The sequence below is a fragment of the Strongylocentrotus purpuratus genome, unplaced genomic scaffold (assembly GCF_000002235.5).
Source record: "Strongylocentrotus purpuratus isolate Spur 01 unplaced genomic scaffold, Spur_5.0 spur5_scaffold_12, whole genome shotgun sequence".
NCBI classification, from domain to species: Eukaryota; Metazoa; Echinodermata; class Echinoidea; order Camarodonta; family Strongylocentrotidae; genus Strongylocentrotus; species Strongylocentrotus purpuratus.
Genome location: NW_022145597.1, coordinates 27,688,056 through 27,709,093, shown reverse-complemented (window position 1 = coordinate 27,709,093; position 21,038 = coordinate 27,688,056). Strand labels below are relative to the sequence as shown.

Sequence of the window (21,038 nt, the reverse complement as noted above, 5' to 3'; positions counted from 1 at the left end):
ATAAAAAGAGACTAGAGAGAGTTGAAAATCTTTTTCAACATGGATTCCGATTTTGACCCATAATTTCCTAAAAAGGGACTATTAAACTGATTATTTCAGTCAAGTTGGTAAGTGGAACTGATTTATTATAGCCTAGGCCTAATTTACAATATAACATGCTCGAGGTAAAATGACATTTTGGGGGATTTTGGGGGCAAAACGCTACGACCAGGACTGGCCGTGGCGTTAGCAAGGACATGTGTATAAACGGCTTCCGTCTCTAAAGAGAGAGCCGACCCTACCCCAATAAGAGGCTAACGAACGAAAGAGACGGAAAATTCGGTCTAAGTGAATCCAAGCTCTTAGATGTACAACAAGCTTGGTGTATGATTGACACAATATACATGTACGTGATATAACAATACACAAACACATATCAGTTCCGCTTTCGGGAAAATACTGGTCTCTGATTGGTGAAAGTGATCGGGAAGGGACTTTCCCCTATTTGTCCGAAATCGACGGAACACCGAATAGTGCTCTGCAGTAGCCACTGCCACTACATCTAAATCTATATGGATTCATTTCATGATTTCGGGTTATGCTTGTGGATTTACAAGTGATATTTGGCAGAAATATGGCTCATAGTAAAGGTAAGATCACAAATCGTCATTAGCTATTGCATTTATCGCCCAGAATCAGAATGTGATTCATTCAGTAACAAGATCCGCCGCTTTAAATTCGAAGCTAGTGCAACTTGAAGTGAATCTTCGTTGATTTTGAATGCGGGGCACAAACACGACCACAAACTTTGCTTGATGCTACGAGGAAGGAAGTTTTCGTCTTTCAATATGTGTGTATTTTGCCCATAATCATAACCTGTGCTTAATGCCTCAGCTCAGCTCAGCTTAGCTTATTGAATGTCCTTGACTTGTCTTGTCTTTTCCAAACTGCGTGGCAGTGAACACGTTGCACAGAATGACACGGAAGAATGATCGTGCACAATAGCCTAGCCCTACCCAATCTCGACCCGGCTATTGTGCGCACTGTGAATGGAATGGGATGGGCCAGCCAGCACAGGCCCGGCCGTTATAGCTTATGAGGGTGATCCACGTGTACAAATATTACTCAATTATGAATATAATAGAACAGCTAGGTGGGCTGGGTGATGGTTGAGTATTGAGACTTGCATTTCACTGTTTTGAGGTTTGCAGTAGACAGGTGCTTTCCTTAGCGTTGGCATTACAGTAGTAGTGACTGTTGTCTGCTCTGAGGTTTCAGCTAGCAGAGTAAAGTTCTGGAGCTAGTTAAATTACATTCAGCATCCGTGTCAAAAACTAAGGTAAACTGTGAGTTCTTTGAATTTGTTTGGATAGATGTGTAAATGTTGATATGTGTAGGCACGGGTGATAACGCCTTGAGACTAGCTTGTACATATGTGCATGGGAGTGGTTCAAAACACTTATAGAGTGGTTTCATTAATGTACAAGATATTATCTTTATATTTAAGCAGCAAAACCTGAAGCAATAATATAAAATATTATTGCCAATGTTATCCAATTCATTATGTTGTATCGACTCAAATGCCTCTTTCCTTTCTATTTACTTATATACTAGGGCATGAGAACACAACAGCTTGTTGTGGCTTATGTTGATAACAAAGATGTTTTCATATATATTGAATCTTGTGTGACTTCAGAAATTATAACCTTTGTAACTCTAAAGATACATGACCAGATGCAAATTGTATTTTGTTCTTCATAACGCTTGTCCCATGCAAGGCGCTGTAACTGTCTGTCAGAATTCTGATACAGATTAGTCACAAGGTACAATGATTTTTATCTCCATCATATTTTTTTTTAATTGACTACATTCTACATGTACATCAAAATGTATTGTACTAGATGTCACAAATTTAACTCCTTTATAATTTTTCTTCATTAGTCAACAATTTTTTCTGTTTGAATCGATGAATATCATAACAATCTTTCCCCATAATCATACCTTCCATAAACTGTAACATTAATTTTTTTTGTCTTTTTGTTTTAGGTACCGGTATGGCCTTTCACATCACGATGGTGACGCTGCTCACCCTAGGAATGATGGGTTCAGAGGTCAAAGCAGTAGAAGTAGGCGAGCACACACAACAACTTGCCAGGGCCAATAACGCATTTGCCCTCCATCTTTACAGTGCCACCAGGGCAACTCATCCAGACCAGAACCTCTTCTTCTCCCCGCTCAGTGTCTCTACCGCCCTGGGCATGACCCATCTTGGAGCTAGAGGAACATCCTCCGCGCAGATGAGTGAGGTCCTCCGCTTTAATCTCCTGGAAGAAGAGCATCTGCATGCGTCCTTCAAGCAGCTCAACGCTCTTCTCTATGAGTCCTCCAACAAGTACACGCTGAAGTCTGCCAACAAGCTCTTCGGTAAAGCCGGTGCTGACTTTCTGCAGGAGTTCTTGGACAACACTGGCAATTTCTACAATTCGGCATTTGAGGCGGTGAAAGATTTTGCAGCCCCAGAGGCAAGGACAATGATCAATGATTGGGTGGCCAAGGAGACGGAGGATAAGATCCAGAATCTCTTTCCTGATGGAGTTCTGAACTCTCTCACCCAGCTTGTTCTGGTGAATGCCATTTACTTTAAGAGCAACTGGGTCAAGTCTTTCAACCGTGACGACACAGAGCCTGGGGTTTTCAGGATGAAGGATGAAACTGCGCATCTTCCGATGATGTTTAAGGATGGGGAGGTCATGATGACAGATGACAAGGAGAGGAAATGTTTTGTCCTAGAGATGCCCTATGATGGTGAGGACCTTAGCATGCTGGCCATCCTGCCTTGGGATGATGATGGCTTGGCCAATGTAGAGGAACAACTGTCCATGGAGGTCCTAGACTTCTGGGACAGTGACCTTGAGCCTGAAAACGCAATGTACTGGGTTCCAAGATTCAAGCTAGAGGATACATTCAGCCTGTCATCCATTCTCCAATCCATGGGAATGGCAGACGCATTTGATGCTACCAAAGCTGACTTCTCTGGCATGACAGGGGACCAATCTCTGCACATCTCAGAAGTAATCCACAAGGCGTTTGTGGAGGTGAATGAAGAAGGGACTGAAGCGGCCGCTGCAACAGGAGTTACTATGACGAAAAGGTCCATTAGTAAGCGTTACAGGCTGAGATTCGATCATCCTTTCTTGTTCCTGATCAGAGATCGCCGGACCAAGGCTGTCCTCTTCCTGGGACGATTAGTAGATCCCCCTCATGATATTAGGGTTCATCATGAGGAGTTGTGAAGCACTCTAAAAATGCTTGGACTGAATCAAGGAACAACATATGGGCTTTCATGAAATAAGTAGATTGAAATAAGTACCAGTAGATGTTTAGCTAACATTTAACCATCATGAAATGAGTTCTTGGGCAAGTCTTTGTCCCAAATACTACCGACCACATCTAAAATTTCAATATATCTGATGAAAGTATCAAGCTGATGGCCTTACTAAAGCTTGAATCAGACTTAAAATGGTATTTTTATATTCATTTATGTTCTTAATTCTGTAATACAATTCAGTAATACTTGGTAACATGTGATATGAACCGGATACTTGCCCTATTTCATATCTGTACTGAAGATTTAAGGTTTGTGACTTAGATACATGTAAACCAGGTGCTCTTTAATGATTTATAGATATCATGCAATGGTACTTTGGTGGAGCTAAATATGACCAGTGCCATATTGATATTTTTAGTATATTTTTTTATTCTTGAGTTTTTTGCTTGTATTGATAAATGTGGACTAACCTACTGTAACCTTAAAGTTGAGAACTGGTCATGCTATCACATTGTAAGAGAAACTGTCTGAAAAGTGGGAAAGTTTTATTAAGTAATAAGGTCAGGAATTAATGTACATTGTAAGGTTTTTGAATGATCAAAATGAATAAGAAGTAGATTCAATCTCGCTGAAAATGAAATATACAATTCACACAGAAATGAATATATGGGACAATACACACTTACATGTACCGGTATGTGACATGAAAAATTGGTCAAAAATGTTCAGCTTTTTTTTTGTCATATATATATATATATATATATATATATATATATATAAACCGGTACATTTTTTTTAATATGAGGGCATTTAGAATACAGTACTTTTCAAGTGACATATTTCTTGTATGAGTTTCTCCCAAACAAGTAGAAAAGGAGCAAGGATACTCACAAGTCATTTTCAGTTTTACCTGAGCTTAATCCTCTCTTTACATCCAGGCTTTAACCCGTCCATGTCATTTGAGTCAATCCATTGAATAATAAAATGCCAAATTTCAACCTCCTCATCTTGAACAAATAACCATTTTCATGTCATGTAACAAAATGATATATCAAATATTTTTTCATTTACAGTTGAGGACTATTGCTCTCCCACTTCTTTAAAGTATTTATGTACATGATTTTGTACATAATCAGGAGGTTGGCAAGTTTTGTAGCTTAATGGACTATCAAAACTCTTTAAACCAGGCTTTACTTAATCTGTTTTTTATGCATAGTCCATATTGCAAATTATCCTACTCTATTTTCCCTAAACCTCTTTAAACTTGATTCTTACAACAACAAAAATTACACTAAATAAAATTAGGAAATGATTTTATAGTATTACAATATTATAAAGTAGAATAGTAGGAAAGCTTAAAGCTTCCATAAATGGTAGGGTGTATAGAACGAGGAACATATACTTCTCTGTAAGACAGCTTATATTTTTGTTTCGTTACTTTAATACAAAAGTCCCTTTATTTTGAATACTTGCATTATTGTATTCTCTTGCGAAATAAATGTTCCATCACCAACACATTTTGAATTTTGAACCAATTGTCTGTGTGAAACATTAATGTGATTAAGAGATTATATTCTGTAGAGATTAAAGAACAAAATATGGTAAGCAACAACCAAATCAGCTGTTTATCAAACATTTCTGAACTATTTATCATTTCTTGAAGCTAAAAGAATGAAGAAAAAAAATTCATAGAGACACGTCAAGACTAACCTTTTTAAAATCCTTTTTATATATTACCATCAGTTTTCTTCTCGTTTCCCACTCTCTCTCTCTCTCTCTCTCTCTCTCTCTCGCTCTCACGATTTAGCATGCGCAACAACAGATACATACATATACACCCATAACTTACAATCATAAAAATGTATGTGTCTGTTTGAAGATAGTCATTTATTGCCAATAATTTTCAACCAAAAATAGGTTTTCATTCTCATAGAAATGATCCAACACAAAGTACCTTTGCTCTACAAATGTTTTTCATTTACAAACCATGTGAAAAGAGATCATAAGAGTAAAGGATTAGTATGCGAGATAGCATGTATGCAAGTGTGTGTATGTGTGTGAGAGAGAGAGAGAGAGAGAGATAAAGGAAAATGGAGATCGAGAGGAGATTTAGAGCGAGAGAGAGAGAGAGAGAGGGGGGGGGGTGGGTAATGACTGAAATGTGTTTTTGCCATTCAAGGGATCACTATCTACAAAAACCCATTCACATAGCAAGTGACAAGTACGTATCCAAAGCCATCATACCACATCTGCATTTCTGGGCACTACAAAGTTTAAAATTACATGACATGAGACAACAATAATAAACCTATCCTCTCCAACCGGTGCTATAGTTGTCCTAAGAACTATAAGCTAAGAAAGATAACCAACAGTTTTTTCAAGACTTCATACACTGAAGAAAGAAAGATTATCGAGAGTCCTTTTCAGGACTTCACTATCCTCCCTCCCTCTCACATGGTGCAACCGCAAGCCTACTGTAAATAACCATTTTTGTATAGCACATATCACATTACTGGTATGATATCATGTCCTGGTGTGCTTCTAAAGGGTTTGTATAGCATACCCTCCGTGTTATCACTGCACATTGCATTTTTAGGAGAAATCCTACCAGGTAACCATTAAACACCTGGGTGGAGAGTGACAACGGTGGAAAAATGCCTCACCTTGGCCAATGCACTTGACAGAGACTTGAACTATCTTCCTTATGATTAAGAGTGAAGTGAATGAACCCATTACAAGAAAGATACTTTGCCCAAACATGGGAACTTGTACAAGGAGATAGCAATAAATACTACAACTTAGCCAAATGATCAAGATGTTCAAACACGTATACAAAAATAATTCTGCAAATATAGTTATATATTCAATCCAAGGTTAGCTGTGTTTGAACGGACCACAGTGGTATTACATCGTAATGACAATGTCATAATTCCTTTCACACTACTGATATTCTTCTAATGATTATCAACAACCAAATTATACATATTTACAAACTAAATCGACTGATAAAAATACACAAATACATAAACATGACAATTACATTCTGTAGGAAATTGAAAAATAGTGCGAGATTAAAAATAGCCCTAAATAAAAAAAACTGTTTCCCTGCGAACTCTATATTTTAAGAATCACATCGTGTCTGCCTCAAATTGGCAACGCAACCTCCACTGGTTCATGCATGTAAACAGCCATGCAGAAATAAATAGGGCAAAGTCACATGAAAATTGACTGCTGAGAGCCAGAAGGGCGTTTACTCATATACTTTAATACAGAATAAAAGCCTTTCTGACTCTCAACGAACATTCCACATACAAGGTATACAAAACTAAGTTGAAAGAAAATATTTTGATCTAGTCTAGCCAATGGTTCATATGGTTCACTTGTAGGTACTGAGAGACATATTTAAAAAATTATGAAAATTTCAGGTATAGAGTAATTTAAATTTAGTACACTAGGAAGAAAAGATGACAAGTAAACAGGTATTAAACTATGGCCGGTATTCTCGAAAGCGGACCAACTTTAGATCCACGGTTTACTCCTCCGACTAAGTATGGAGTGCCAAGTGGCCATATGAATAAGTTTTTGAATATTTTAATCTGTCACTAAAACTATGAAATAATTATTTTATCTTGGTAATTTAGGGACATATCAAATTATTCAAAAATATATTCATATGGACACTTGGCATTCCATACTTAGTCGGAGTATTAAACCATGGATTAAAGTTGGCCGCTTTTGAGAAAACCATCCATAATGATCTAAATGGATAAGGTATCTAATATCTTTCTTGATATACTTTACTCAAAATCTTTATGAAATTACTTATTTCACTGCTACTTCTACAGTCGGTCTGTGAAAATGTATCATCACTGCATAAATACTTCAATGATATAACGATTTATGTAAAGTATATTATTTTCCTTAGATGCTAGTTCATGAGTCTTATGCTACATTGACATGATTAATAATATAAACACAAAGAATGGGATATTTACAAATGTTTTCCATTTGACAACACAGACCAGAAAGTTTCATCCTCATAAAAATATAAAGGAGAAATCCTTCCCATATTTCATATAATTACATAATTCCCTGACATCAGTAACCAATGGTCTTAATACCATGCCATATACTGGACATCCAGAAACTTTCTTCTAAATGAAACATTCACAAATTGCGAAGGTCTCAGACTTCTAAAGTTTCTGGGTGAACAGAATTCACTAGTATAATTACAATTTACTCTTTAATTAAAAAAAAAAATGGCCCACTTCTGTTATGCATTCAACTTGACGATGCATCTTACAAACAGCTGTTTCTATTATCATCATGCTTAAAGAGTGAATCAAATCATACCAACATCTCAATCATAAATGCTATTATTTGACAGACTGAAAGGAGTCTGTCCCTTTTTTTTTTTTACTATGCTTGGCTTAAAATCAATTTTTTGACATTTCTAACGAAAAAGAATAACAACTCGGCAAAATGTGATACCAGCAGTAAAATAAGCCTAAATGATAAGAATATGAAAAACAAAAACTAGCACCAAGAACTATTCATGCTCACACAAAATATCCCTTTCTTTCCTTCTTCAATTCAAACCAAAAGAAAAGAAAAAGGGATGTTCTCATACATGCCAACTACATTCTCTGCAAAATTCTGTATAAATATCACATTTTTCACTCCACCACCTAAGCATTATAAATTGATGATTATATTACATCCAAGGCATATTAAATCCATTAAATCGTTGTAATGGTGATTAATTTTTCTCTCTCAGCTAATCAGTGAGAAAAATCTACTTTTTTCTTGTAACTTAAAAATAGTTGAGGTACATCACAACTCCTAATATTTTTTTTTATACACAAAATGAACAATTTGACATGAATTATACTATGTACAGGAGTATACAGATAAATAATAAAACACATGTTTAATAGTGGGTGAGGGGGAGGCAGGAAACATACAGTTTATCCCAATGGCCATGACATCTTGAGAATACACGAACCAAAGGGTAAGAGATTTTGGCATTCAGGGTTAGAAACAACACTACAGAAGTACCTAACCCAAACTATGATGGGTAAATTCTGTCACCAAAATAAACAAAATTCTGCCACAATGACCATGAATTGCTAATTATCAATAATTCTCAATTCATAATCACTCAATGGTGACAAAAGATTAGATAAACAATGACAATCCTACGACTGGGATAGACTGTATATTTGGCTGGCCAATACATGTAACATACTTTCCCCCTATCCAAGTAGCATTTTGTATCAAAATATACAGACACACTCAATTTCAATTTCAATAGGATAGAGTTATTTCTGAAGCAGTATGCAATCATAGTTTTCAATTAACATTTTGGTGTAGAGAAAAGTCTGGTTTTCCTCACTGGGATTTACACTAAACATGTGGAGCAATCACACAATGAAATGACCAGTTCAGAAAGGAAGGAGTTTTCTTAAAATGTTAAAGCTTGGTTCAAACTTCAAAGACGAACAGGGCAACAGTACAGAATTTGAAAGGCACATAGCGTATTTCATCTCAACTTTACAACTAGACAATGAATGGGGATTACAATCATGAAGGGCAAATATTATACTCTCTCAAAAATATCTATCTGATATTGGTTTTTATAGTATAAATAAAACAATGTGTTGTAAAACACAAAAGCAGAGCCAAGGGCATTAGTAAACCGATTTATGGAATGCTAAATTTCAATTTCTTTATTATGTAAATATGTACCATACAGTGAAACCTGTAGAAAAAGACTGTGGTCTTCACTTTCTTTTGTTACATGTTTCAATGCGGAAAACTGTTTAAGGAAAACAGAAAATGTAGTCTGCATCTAGACAGGTGGTCTTTCTATAAAGGTGGTTGGTAAAGCAGGCTTCACTGCATAAAATAAATAGTCATGGAATGAACTTCATGACACGAGTGTTGTGTACTTTGTCCGTTTATTTATAGAAGAGATATGTTGCAGCTTGGTGTTCCATACATCATTAAATGAACGCAAACAATTTCCAGATACTATAAAACCAGAAACTTACCCAAGCATGAAAGTTGTGAACATTGTTAAAGATTTGCCCGAATTTCATCTGACTCGACACTGAAACAATTTAGTGCGGTGTGTTTCTTAATTTCTGTGTATTACAACACACAGATACATAATGAGCAAGTCCATACTATTTAGTCCCATATCTTCCCAACCGTATCTAAGATTCTAGTATACCCGGTGACTGTATAAAGCAGAGAACATTCCTAGAGCTTGAATAAGACAAATCATCAATTTCATTGTGAATTCATCCTCACAATTCCATGTACCGGTAGCAATTCACAATACTTGGTAAAATAGCTAGTACTTACTTGGTAACATAGAGGACGTACCTTGGACTTGCCAGAATATATAAAGAGGCCTTTGTTGCGTGTGGATACGATTTCCTCACCCGCATGCCATACTTTTTCTATTGAGGTGGTTTATCATGTGATATATGAAAGGGCCTTAAGGGGGGGGGGGTATCGTTCATATGGTCTTAAGGAGTTTGAGGATGAGGTTAATATGATGGATCAGGTGCGTTGCACTCTCGTAGACCTCAGTGATGTTCCCGACCCGGAAGTAGTTCATATGGTCTTAAGGAGTTTGAGGATGAGGTTAATATGATGGATCAGGTGCGTTGCGCTGTCATAGATCCCGGTGATGTTCCCGACCCGGAAGTAGTTCATATGGTCTTAAGGAGTTTGAGGATGAGGTTAATATGACGGATCAGGTGCGTTGCGCTGTCATAGATCCCGGTGATGTTCTCGACCCGGAAGTAGTTCATATGGTCTTAAGGAGTTTGAGGATGAGGTTAATATGATGGATCAGGTGCGTTGCGCTCTCGTAGACATCGGTGATGTTCCCGACCCGGAAGTAGTAGTTCATATGGTCTTAAGGAGTTTGAGGATAAGGTTGATATGATGGATCAGGTGCGTTGCGCTCTCGTAGACATCGGTGATGTTCCCCGACCCGGAAGTAGTTCATATGGTCTTAAGGAGTTTGAGGATGAGGTTGATATGATGGATCAGGTGCGTTGCGCTCTCGTAGACCTCTGTGATGTTCCCGACCCGGAAGTAGTTCTTGAGGTTCAAGCTGAAGTCTTTGGAAGAATGGATGAACTCCTTGCGGTACGTCTCAAGGGTCTAAGGAAGCAACAAAGGTATGATATGATAATATAATATTGATATCGATAAAATTATATTTTATTGTTTCACATTGCTTGTAAATTGTTTTATGTCAGTTCACCATTTTAAATGCACACAATGACCGAACAAAAATTATTATTGCATTGAAAAGCTGGTTGTTAAGAAAATATAGATAAAATGTAATGCATTAGGACACAAGTACAAGACTGAAACATAATACGAATTGATTGGATGGACCGTCAGGGAAATATTAAGTTTGAAGAATGATTCGTGGCAACCAAATGAAAAAGAAAAACACAAATACATCTGCTGCCATCGAACCCCCAATAATTATCAGAATCAAGTACTTTGATCAAGTATTTTCTTTGAGAGGTGCATGCTAAAAACTGCAATGAAAAGACATGTTCAGGTGAGCTCATTTTGGCTTCAAATGTTTCAAACAAAATGGCCGAAATAGAAGAGCCCTGGATGGAACGCACCTTTCTCTGTTCTGGATCTCTAAAAAACGATTCATCTTTGAAGATCATGTTGAGTGCTCCTAATAGATCCTTGATCCCACATGCTATATCCCTGTAAAATGATCATATAAAGAATTGTAAATTATACTGTATAGAGAATGATAACATACAGAAATATCATACAAATAGGGATAAGATATATGTATCCTAGAAAGAGTGAGATGGAATGTCATCAGTTTCAAGGTGAAACACAGAATTACAACTGAAGTTTGGACAGTTGAATGTTCAATCAGTACTTAAAGTGACTTGGTAATATTGTTGAAGGTTGTTGAAAAAAATTGCTTAATTTTAGTATAAAATGTTACTTACTATATTCCTTCTACTGTACTAACCCTCTGACATGCAAAAAATCCTGAAAAAATTCTCAAACCACGAAGATATCTATGGTTTTCTTTGAAGGAGTCAATGTATGACACCCTCTAACAGTGATTAACAGTAAATTCTCCCAACCAATTTTGAATTTTCCCAACCGTTTTTCCATGAAAAAAAGACATAAAAGAGGCTATGAAAAATCTGTCAACACTTAAATGTCTGGAATGGAATGTAGAGCCATTTTATTGCTTTGTGACAATTAACATTCACCTAAAATGTAATTAAATTGTAATATTATAGTTGGGAGAATTAAGGAATCGATCAGATCAGTTTTTCCCAATTTGTACCATGAATAATGGTCCAATTTCACTCAAATTTTCAGATTATCTTTAATTGTACATCTAGCATTGAAGTCACTACCTTAGCACCATTATCTCTCATCTGAACAATGTTACCAAGTCCCTTTAAATTGTGGTGGAATCAAGATTAGGATCCTGCTATGTTTCATCTCAAACAATATGGAAAAGGTTCAAAGGTCAAATATGAATTGGAGGTAAACAGAAAGACATAGTCCAATAGACAATTAACTGATACTATACATAAAATCAAAATACAAATGATTTTACTTGTCAGTCATTGTTAAAAAGTTGACAACAATGCATGTAGGAAGGACTTCATAAGGTCAAGTACGACTAGTGATATCAAAAAGAGCTCACATCCAATACACAGAAAAACAAATGGCTGTAAAAAATAAACCCATGTGATAAGAATTGAAACTGAAATCAAAATCAAAACTAATCACCTCAAATCCTTTGACCATAAAAGTGCCAGTAAGTCTTCATTATAATACAAGATGAAGGTCATAAATCACTGACCATTTTATTTATAAAAGGACACTGGCAGACTCTCATAATGCAGAAAACAGGTTGTGGACTTTTTATTGATTCCAGTAGGGACTTAAAGGGGCATGTACATGTATTAAACTCTCACAAGGAAAACAGGATTAGTGAATGATTTGTTTAGATATACACATTGCTTGGGCAAATTTTGTTGACTTTGAAAAAGCATTCGATAGCATCCACCGAGACAGCCTTTGGAAAATCCTACGCAAATATGGGATACCAGAGCAGCTAGTTCTTGTAATTAAGAGCTTTTACACCAATTTCACATGCAGAGTTGGAAACAGTAACCATAAGTTCCAAGTGAAGACTGGAGTTAGGCAAGGGTGTGTCATGTCGGCACTGCTCTTCAATATCGCCATAGACTGGGTGATGAGACAGGCAACTGAAGACCAAAAAAGAGGCATAAGATGGACCCTCTTTTCTACACTTGAGGACCTCGACTTTGCAGATGATCTCGCTCTACTTTCACACACCCACCAGCATATGCAGGAAAAACATCCAGACTCAGTGATTTTGCCCAGCAAATTGGCTTGAAGATCAGCCAAAAGAAAACAGAGGTGATGACCCTGAACATCTCGGATCCTTTACCAATTCAAGCAAACGGGGAAGACCTACCTATAACTGAGGAGTTTACTTACCTGGGCAGCACTGTCAGGCACGATGGAGGCGCAGGCAAAGACATTAAGAACCGTCTGAATAAAGCCAGAAATGCACTCAGAATGCTCAATAATATATGGAGATCGCAGCAGTACAGCACCAAGACCAAGCTAAAATTGTACCAGAGCTGTGTCCTTTCCACTCTCCTGTACGGCTCTGAATGTTGGAGAATGACTAAAAACGACCTCAGCAAGCTATCAGTCTTCCACACAAAGAGTCTTAGAAGAATATGCCGCATTTTCTGGCCAAACACCATCTCAAATGAAGCACTGTATGCCCAATGCCATCAAGACAGCATGGAGAGCATCATCACAAGAAGAAGGTGGAGATGGATCGGGCATGTAATGAGAAAGGACAGAGATGACATCATACGAACAGCCCTCCACTGGACACCAGAAGGCAAAAGAAAGAGGGGACGTCCTAAAACCACTTGGCGAAGAACTGTGGAAGGAGAGATTAAAGACCTGAACCACACATGGGATACAATCCAAAGACTGGCCCAGGATCGGAAAGAGTGGAAGACTTTTGTTGCTGCCCTATGTGCCAGGAGGCATAATGGGCAGTAAGCAATTGCTTGGGCGACATAAGTATTAAGTTCTCATTGGCCTAAAGATGGCACAAAGTTGACTGAATTCCCAGCAAAAGTTGGTTCAGGTATTTTTCCATTTCACTTTTGAAAATTCTTGTATGAATGCAATGTGTACTGCAAGATTATTCCAACAATAATAGAATGATTTATAGTTAAACCCGTCTATTGAAGTCACCCTCGGAAAACAGAAAATGTGACCACTGTAGACAGGTGGCCTTTCTAGACAGGTCTTACAACATGAATTTCTTTCTCAGGGGAGACAAATACATGGCCACTATAAACAGGTGGCCTTTATAGATCATTAAGACAGGATTGGTGTGGCTCTGTTAGATGAATGACCATGTAACACTGAAAGACTTGTCTTTCATCTTATTGATTTGATGGTTTGCCTTGATTGGTTTAATTTGATTAAACTTTGCTGTTAAAAATAACCCTCAATGGTTAAAAGATTTGATTTAGGATATGATTAACAATTCACAATCATCTTTAACCAGTTTCTCTCAAAATATCATCTCCGGAGAGCCAGAAGGGCGTTAAATATATGTAGAGGTGTCGTGGTCGAGTGGATATGTCACCGTACTGTGGATCAAAAGGTCTATGGTTCAATGTCCTTTGACAAGACATTGATCTACATTTGCCACTCTCCACCCAGGTGTTAGATGGGTACCAGGTAGGATGCGTAAGCTAATGTGGTTAGATTAGCAAGTGTGCGCTTGTACAAATGACGCCTAGCTGGAATGCTCCCCAGGGAGTGGACAATATGCATACATTATGTGCGGGTAAGCCTGAACCCAATAATATACTTATCTGTAAAGCGCTTTGAGAGGGCCTGCGGTCCTGAAAAGCGCTATATAAGAACGAGCTATTATTATTATTATTAAAAGTATATGACTTAATGCCCTTCTGACTGAAGAACTAACTTACTTGATTGTTTGAAGGAAGATTGGTCTGTTGGCATACTGATCAGGTAATCTCGCCAGGATTGCCTTCAATGATCTAGCTTGCTGGTTCATCCTGATGAATTTGTCATCTCTCCTCGTTAGTATGTATTCTGATGATCAAAGTAAAAAATGGAAATAGAAAAAAATTCTGAGAAATTCATATTCTCTCCTCATTAAAGGTAAAGACCAGTTATGGTCATGCGATTGCATTGTGAAAGAAAAGGTTGATCATCTAGCATCTAGCATCTGCAAGGTTCTGGAATCATCAAAATGATAAGAAATTTGGCCCATTCTTCGTAAAGTTACAAGCACTATACACAGAAAGATGTATATGGGACTACCCTATATCTCTCACAGACCTTGAGAGAAACAAATTTACCAAATATATGAATTAGTAGGCGGTTTCCCCGGCAAATTTTTCATCATCATGTATTATTCAAAACATATTCTTTCACATGATTGGTAATGAGAGCTTCCATTTCATTTTTTGAAACTGGGGCGTTTCCAATACTGGTCTTTACCTTTAATATGTATTCTGCAGTAAGGAATTGGAATTGAAAAATAATCTAACCAGTTCAAGGCATAGAACTTTTGCATATCTGAACTATTTGCAAACTCAAAATTTGCAAACATTTCATGGGCACGACAGTTTCTGATTTTTACAGTAAGTGAGTGATATGTGCTTTACATTACTCTACCTTACAACACAGATAAGGGAATACGTTATAAGGGTCTTTGTAATGTACAGCTAATTTTCTCAATCTCTTTATACTATTACAAAAACAAGATGGACCTTCGACCACGCGCAGTCGAAAATGATGCCTCCGCCATGGAGCAATTTTACAAACCAAACAGAAGCGAGCTATTTTTGCAAACATTATGAGCCTTGTGACATGTGACATTTGACCTCGTTACCCCCAAATTTAATCAGTTCAATGGCTCTGCAAGATAAATACATGACAGAAGTTTGGCGGGAATCCATCAATGGGTTCTTGAGATAACGCGATCACGAGCTATTTTTTGCATAAATAATGAGTCCTGTGACCTTTGACCTTGAATCTCGCGACCCCAAAATCTAATCAGTTCATTGGCTCTGCAAGATACATACATGACCCAAGTTTAGCGGGAATCCATCAATGGGTTCTTGAGATAACGCGATCACGAGCTATTTTTGCATACATAATGAGTCTTGTGACCTTTGATCCCGCGACCCAAAAATCAAATCAGTTCATTGGCTCTGCAAGATACATACATGACCAAAGTTTGGCGGGAATCCATCAATGGGTTCTTGAGATAATGCGATCACGAGAACGGGACGTACAGACGGACGGACAACCTGAAAACATAATGCCTCCGGCTACTTTGTAGCAGAGGCATAAAAAGTAGTTTTTATTTTGAACAGGTTGTCTTTTAAAATGATAAAAGGTGTACCAAATTGTGTATAGGTAGAAAATAAGACCAAAACATGTTTTGGTGATTGTCAACTTCACATGTAAACAAGGCTTTAGGGTAGAACACTCACCTTCACTGTCTAATGCAGCTAATTTGAGAAGACTTTCTGTAAGGTTGATATTCTTGGACTTGGCTTCTAAGATACCATGGACGAGTTGCTTTGTGAAACCTGGCTTCTTCTTCTCCATCTTGTTGAACGCTGCCCTCAGGGTCTGGGAAGCTGCCACATCCGTTTGCTGCATCTGGGGGTGGGGGGGGGGGGGACCAAACATGACTTTGGGTTGAACCGCTATGACATTTTGATGCAACAATTGCTTCACCATCGATATCCTAGATACTAAATTTTTGACATTGTAATTAATTAATGTATTATAATTGAATATGTTACTCTAATTGATTTTTCAAAAAATATTTGCTTTCTGTATTTACTTTGGTCGTAATGAATTAATACTCTTAGCTACATTTCTTTAGTTTAAGGTTTTTATATTTCGTTTTTGTAACCATTTACATCTACTTGAACATGCTTATTTTTTACTTTTTAAAGCGCATAGAGAAACTTCTGTTTTTTAGGCCTTATTACTATTATAGTGAAATGTAAATGAGAAAAGCATAATGTTGCTCACCTCATCAAGGATGGGATAGAGTAGGATGTGAAGGGGGAAGGACTCTACAGTAGATGCATCATGTTCATCATCCATGGTCATTCTGTTGGTGGACCGTGCGGACCCGTTTGCAGTCGCAATGGTGATGGTTTGGTGTGGCTCTTGGCTGTGTGATCAAATAACCCTTTCTCTTCCTTTCTCCACTGAAAGCACAAGCAGATACTATTATTCAGTTATATTATAGCATAGTGTATTTCATTACAGTATGTGACAAAACAAAAAACAAACAAAAGTGACAAAAATGGCTGAATACTAATAATATTGAATCATTGTAGTAATAATAATAATAGGCATTTCTATAGCGCCGTCTATCTAGAAATTCTATTCCGAGACGCATTTATTATTACCCTGGCTTTAGCCTAGCTGCCATTACAGCGCTCCAGCATTTCAAGGAATTAATTCCTGCCAGGTACCCATTTACCTCACCTTGGTCGAGTGTGGTAAATGAAGATTAATGCCTTGCCAAAGGACATTGGTGCCATGTCGGAGATCGAACCACATCCTTCAAATTACAAATCAAGTGCTGAAACCACTCCACTACGACACTTCTATTTATAGTATACACTTAAATACTATAACACTGCTGAATATACAAGTATACTCCACTGCACTTTAGAAAGTATCATATTATTAGCCAGGCTTTAGCCATACAACCAAGATAAGCTGCTCAGACACAAGTATTCAAAGAATATATTCCTACCACATACTCATTAACCTCACTTGGGTCGAGAATGGAAAATGCCCATTTTATGTCTTGTCAAATTGAATGCATATCATTTTCTGTTGGTATAAACAGGAGGCTTCTAACATGTTTAAATGGGAAAGTCCAAGTCATATCACCAGCTATATGTTATACCAACTACATCAAAGTTTAAGTATACCTGATAAACCTGGTAAAAAAAACAGATATTAAAGGTACTATGTCCCATTTGCAGGCCAAAAAAATGAAAAAGTTAAATTCCAACTGCATTTGAAAGATAATACTAATTTAGAACTTCCCTAAAAAAGGCGGGGCTTGAAAACATCTTCAAGTGGGAAAATAACGACTATTAGTTGTCAAATCGACTTTAGGGCTATAGAGCCCAAAAGTAATAGTCTGAATTTTCAGACAATTGTACCGAATGGTCATACGTTTTATGCTGCGCAAAGATTCAATCAGTTTAATCTTGGCCATCACAAGAAGTGGGTTATTGATGTAGACAAATGCTCATGTACCCTTTACAACTCTTTTCATGTATGTTATTACCAAAGAAGAAAAAAAGCCAGTCAATCACTCAATAGTGTCTGACAGTGAAGTCTAGCAAGTAAACGGGTTTCCTTGCATAATTTGAATATGAGGACACTGCTAACGTTTAAATTTCACAGATCGGACATACATGACATATTCATAATTCCTGCAAAGTTCTACAGCATTTAAGGTTGGCTACAAAAGGGACATAGTACCTTTAAGTAATATTCAGTAATAAAAATTACTCTTGTCAGGTTGAAAGTGTTTACCTTTTCCTGTGGAGGAACCTTCTACAAAGCGCACTGTTCTTTCCTTGAATCCAGATGCTTCACCAAACATACATGTATGATCTGGGTGATGCTTTCCCTGTGCAGTATTTTGGACCATGTAGTGCCTTGATCTTGTAACCAACTTTAGATCATTCTCAAATCTTGAAGTCTTCTCCAGTTAAAGGATCATTTTCACCTGTAGATTCTAAATAGATGTGAAGTACGGAACATGAATTAATAAACAAGATCGGTGGGAACTAATAGATTTATCTCTATTTCATAAACCATCAAAACCAAGGCTGGTAACAATAGGCTAAACAGGAATGGAAAAGACCCAAATATTGTAAAAGGATTTTGTATCTGTCACTAGTCACTACAAGTTTACACAAAAAACATGTGAGCCTGATTACAATGTACTAAGGCTGTGCACAACAGTGTAATTAGGTACCCGAGTACACTCCCAGGCTTACAAGCGAACACTTGAATATTCAGTTGCCATGTTTTATTATAATTTTTTTATTTTTTAATTTTGCCACCACCATATCACTGGAGCAGTATCCCAGTCGCCGAAAACGCATGCAATTTTACTTTGATTTGCAGTTGAAGGCGCCGATTTAATAATAATAATAATAACAGTAAACAATGCTGTTTTAAAAACCAAAGATGGCAGGATAATCCATTTTCTTCCAAGTCCAAACAGAAATCCAGACATTTGGTCCCAGTTTCTGAGTGGTGAGTTTGACAGTGCTTGAGTTGGGAAACATTTTTATCGAGGGTACCATGCCAGCAGCCGCCGCTCTCCCTGGCACGGGTAAGCGTCGGCCTGGACAATGCCAGGTGACCTGGATTTTTTTTTTTTTTTTTTGCGGCCGAATATTCGAGTATGAAAAATTGTACTCGAGTAGTTGTCAACCGTGCGGGTACTCGAGCATTTGACTACTCGTCGCAGCCTTACAATGTACATTGATGATAATAAAGATGAGATCTCCATAGATATAAATTGATAGATAAAAAAATCTTTATGTTATACATTCAATATATATGATAATAAAGATGAACTCTACATATATATAAATTGATAGATACAAAAAAAATCTTTGTTATACATTCAATATATGTACAATTTAAAGATGAACTCTACATATAAATTGATAGATAAAAAAGATCTTTATGTTATAAATTCAATATATGTACGATAATAAAGATGAACTCTACATAGCCTATATAAATTGATAGATAAAAAAGAAACATACCGAAAATCGACTAAATCTTCATCAATTGTTCAAATAATGGTCATGATTTAAAAGTTGTTATGTTTCTTACCTGTTTCATGTCAATTTTCATATTTTTTGGAGAGTATTTTTCCTAAAAACAAAGACTTATAATAGACTATTCACTTTCTCACAGGATTCACGGCAAACTGCTGCACAATACAATTGTATATATTTAATTTTAATTGTGCATGTTTTGATTATATATTGACTTAAGTTAGCGACCGTATTGATGAATTACTTAGATTACAGTCGCTAACACACGCGCGCGACCGCACCTCACCATATGCAATTGTATTGCGCAGCAGTTTGCCGTGAATCCTGTGAGAAAGTGAACTTTATAAGTATATAACTTCTTTGTTTTAAGGAAAAATACTCAACAACAAAAAATTGACACAAAACTGATTCGTTTCCTCCTTAATACTCAGAAAAAAGTTTTGACTGGAGGTGGTGGAGCTGGAGGGTGGATGTTTACATTTTGGAAAAACGTTCTTTAGTAGGTCTAACTACATTTTAAAATGAAAGTGGGGAATGCCTTTCCTTTTTTTCAGATTGTTTAGCGGCACTACACTGTAGTCAATGTATTGCGACAAAGTAGTAGCCTACTTAACATTTTAACTTTCAGTGAATTCTAAATTCTGACATCTCCAAAACTGTGCTGAGCTGAGCTGAAACAAAGCCTGAAGTTTGTCATCTTCTTTTTATTCTTCCAAACTTTAAAGTTTAATTTCTAAGTGTTATGCAGCTTGCAGCCTATCATTATCAAGAAATTGAATTAGTTCATAATTTGTAAAGAAATACATTTGGAGAGAGACGAAATTTAAATATCATTACCGTGAAATAGGAAAACACCATTCGTACATCTTACTTTCCCCCTGAATTGTCGGGCAACAACATCGCACGCGCACGAACGTCGAGTTCGGTGCCTGACAAACAGTCAAACTCGAGTAAAAAAAAAATTAAAAAAAACTGTCGTTAGTTTCAACTTTCACATCAAACTTTACTACGTTAGATCTATACATTTGGATTCTGAATCTCACTTAACTAATGCATATTCCTTTCATAATACAATCTAACAAATTACCGCTATATTCTTTCAATCCGCCAGAGAATGATGCCAAATGTCTCAAGAAGATCGTTTCTCCCATTCAGTTCCGTGCTAAGCAATTATCAGTCCCACGCATTAAAATTTGTGTACATTTCGACTTTTTGTTCCTCAAAAGATGAAAATCTGAAAGTCTCTATTTAGTGGTTTAAAAGCAATCTTTTAAATATAATTTTTATAATTTTATTACAAATATAAATCGATTAATTTTGATACTATATTATTTAAAAGTTATCATAATACACAAACATCATGATTATTTTTATCCATGTAACTATTTCATAACAAATTGGCAACATGTAGATTATTTGGGTGGAGTCGTTTTGTTTATGACTGATAATAATGGGGCTATGATCTAATACAGATCAGCCCGCAATCCGCACGTAGCTAGCTAGCTGTGTTTGGGAAGGGGTGTGGTAGGGGCATGGTTTTACCAGGGAGATGTTTATCAATTAACTGTGATAAAATGTAATGATATATTACTTAAATACAATATACGTCACAAAGATAAAGCAGGCCTATGAATTAAATCTTATCCATTTATGATGGGTCGTACGTTCCACATTATTCTGCACTTTCTGGTTTTTAAAAAGTGTTTCGTCTTCGTCTATGCTGGTACTCATCAAAAGCCTTTTCAGCA

General features: G+C 36.8%; 2 protein-coding genes across 4 annotated transcripts; one reads left to right on the top strand and one right to left on the bottom strand.

The window, feature by feature from the left end:
- Nucleotides 1–396: 396 nt before the first annotated feature.
- Nucleotides 397–3,813, top strand: LOC592404 (leukocyte elastase inhibitor A). 3 transcript variants are annotated; one of them, XM_030982283.1, is made up of 2 exons: nt 397–629; nt 2,026–3,813. In XM_030982283.1, the coding sequence occupies exons 1-2, from the start codon at nt 578–580 to the stop codon at nt 3,270–3,272; spliced, it is 1,299 nt and encodes a 432-aa protein (XP_030838143.1). In that variant the 5' UTR covers nt 397–577; the 3' UTR covers nt 3,273–3,813. The 3 variants fall into 3 exon arrangements, with proteins under 3 accessions (XP_030838143.1, XP_030838145.1, XP_030838146.1); XM_030982285.1 differs by having other exon boundaries at nt 398–628; nt 2,031–3,813; XM_030982286.1 differs by lacking the exon at nt 397–629 and adding an exon at nt 1,050–1,318.
- A 1,362-nt stretch (nt 3,814–5,175) lies between these two features.
- Nucleotides 5,176–20,500, bottom strand: LOC592447 (programmed cell death protein 10). The gene is made up of 7 exons (XM_791969.5): nt 20,378–20,500; nt 18,023–18,227; nt 16,487–16,668; nt 15,934–16,105; nt 14,395–14,521; nt 10,972–11,062; nt 5,176–10,489 (listed from the first exon to the last, which is right to left on the bottom strand). The coding sequence occupies exons 3-7, from the start codon at nt 16,565–16,567 to the stop codon at nt 10,328–10,330; spliced, it is 633 nt and encodes a 210-aa protein (XP_797062.1). The 5' UTR covers nt 16,568–16,668; nt 18,023–18,227; nt 20,378–20,500; the 3' UTR covers nt 5,176–10,327.
- Nucleotides 20,501–21,038: the final 538 nt, after the last annotated feature.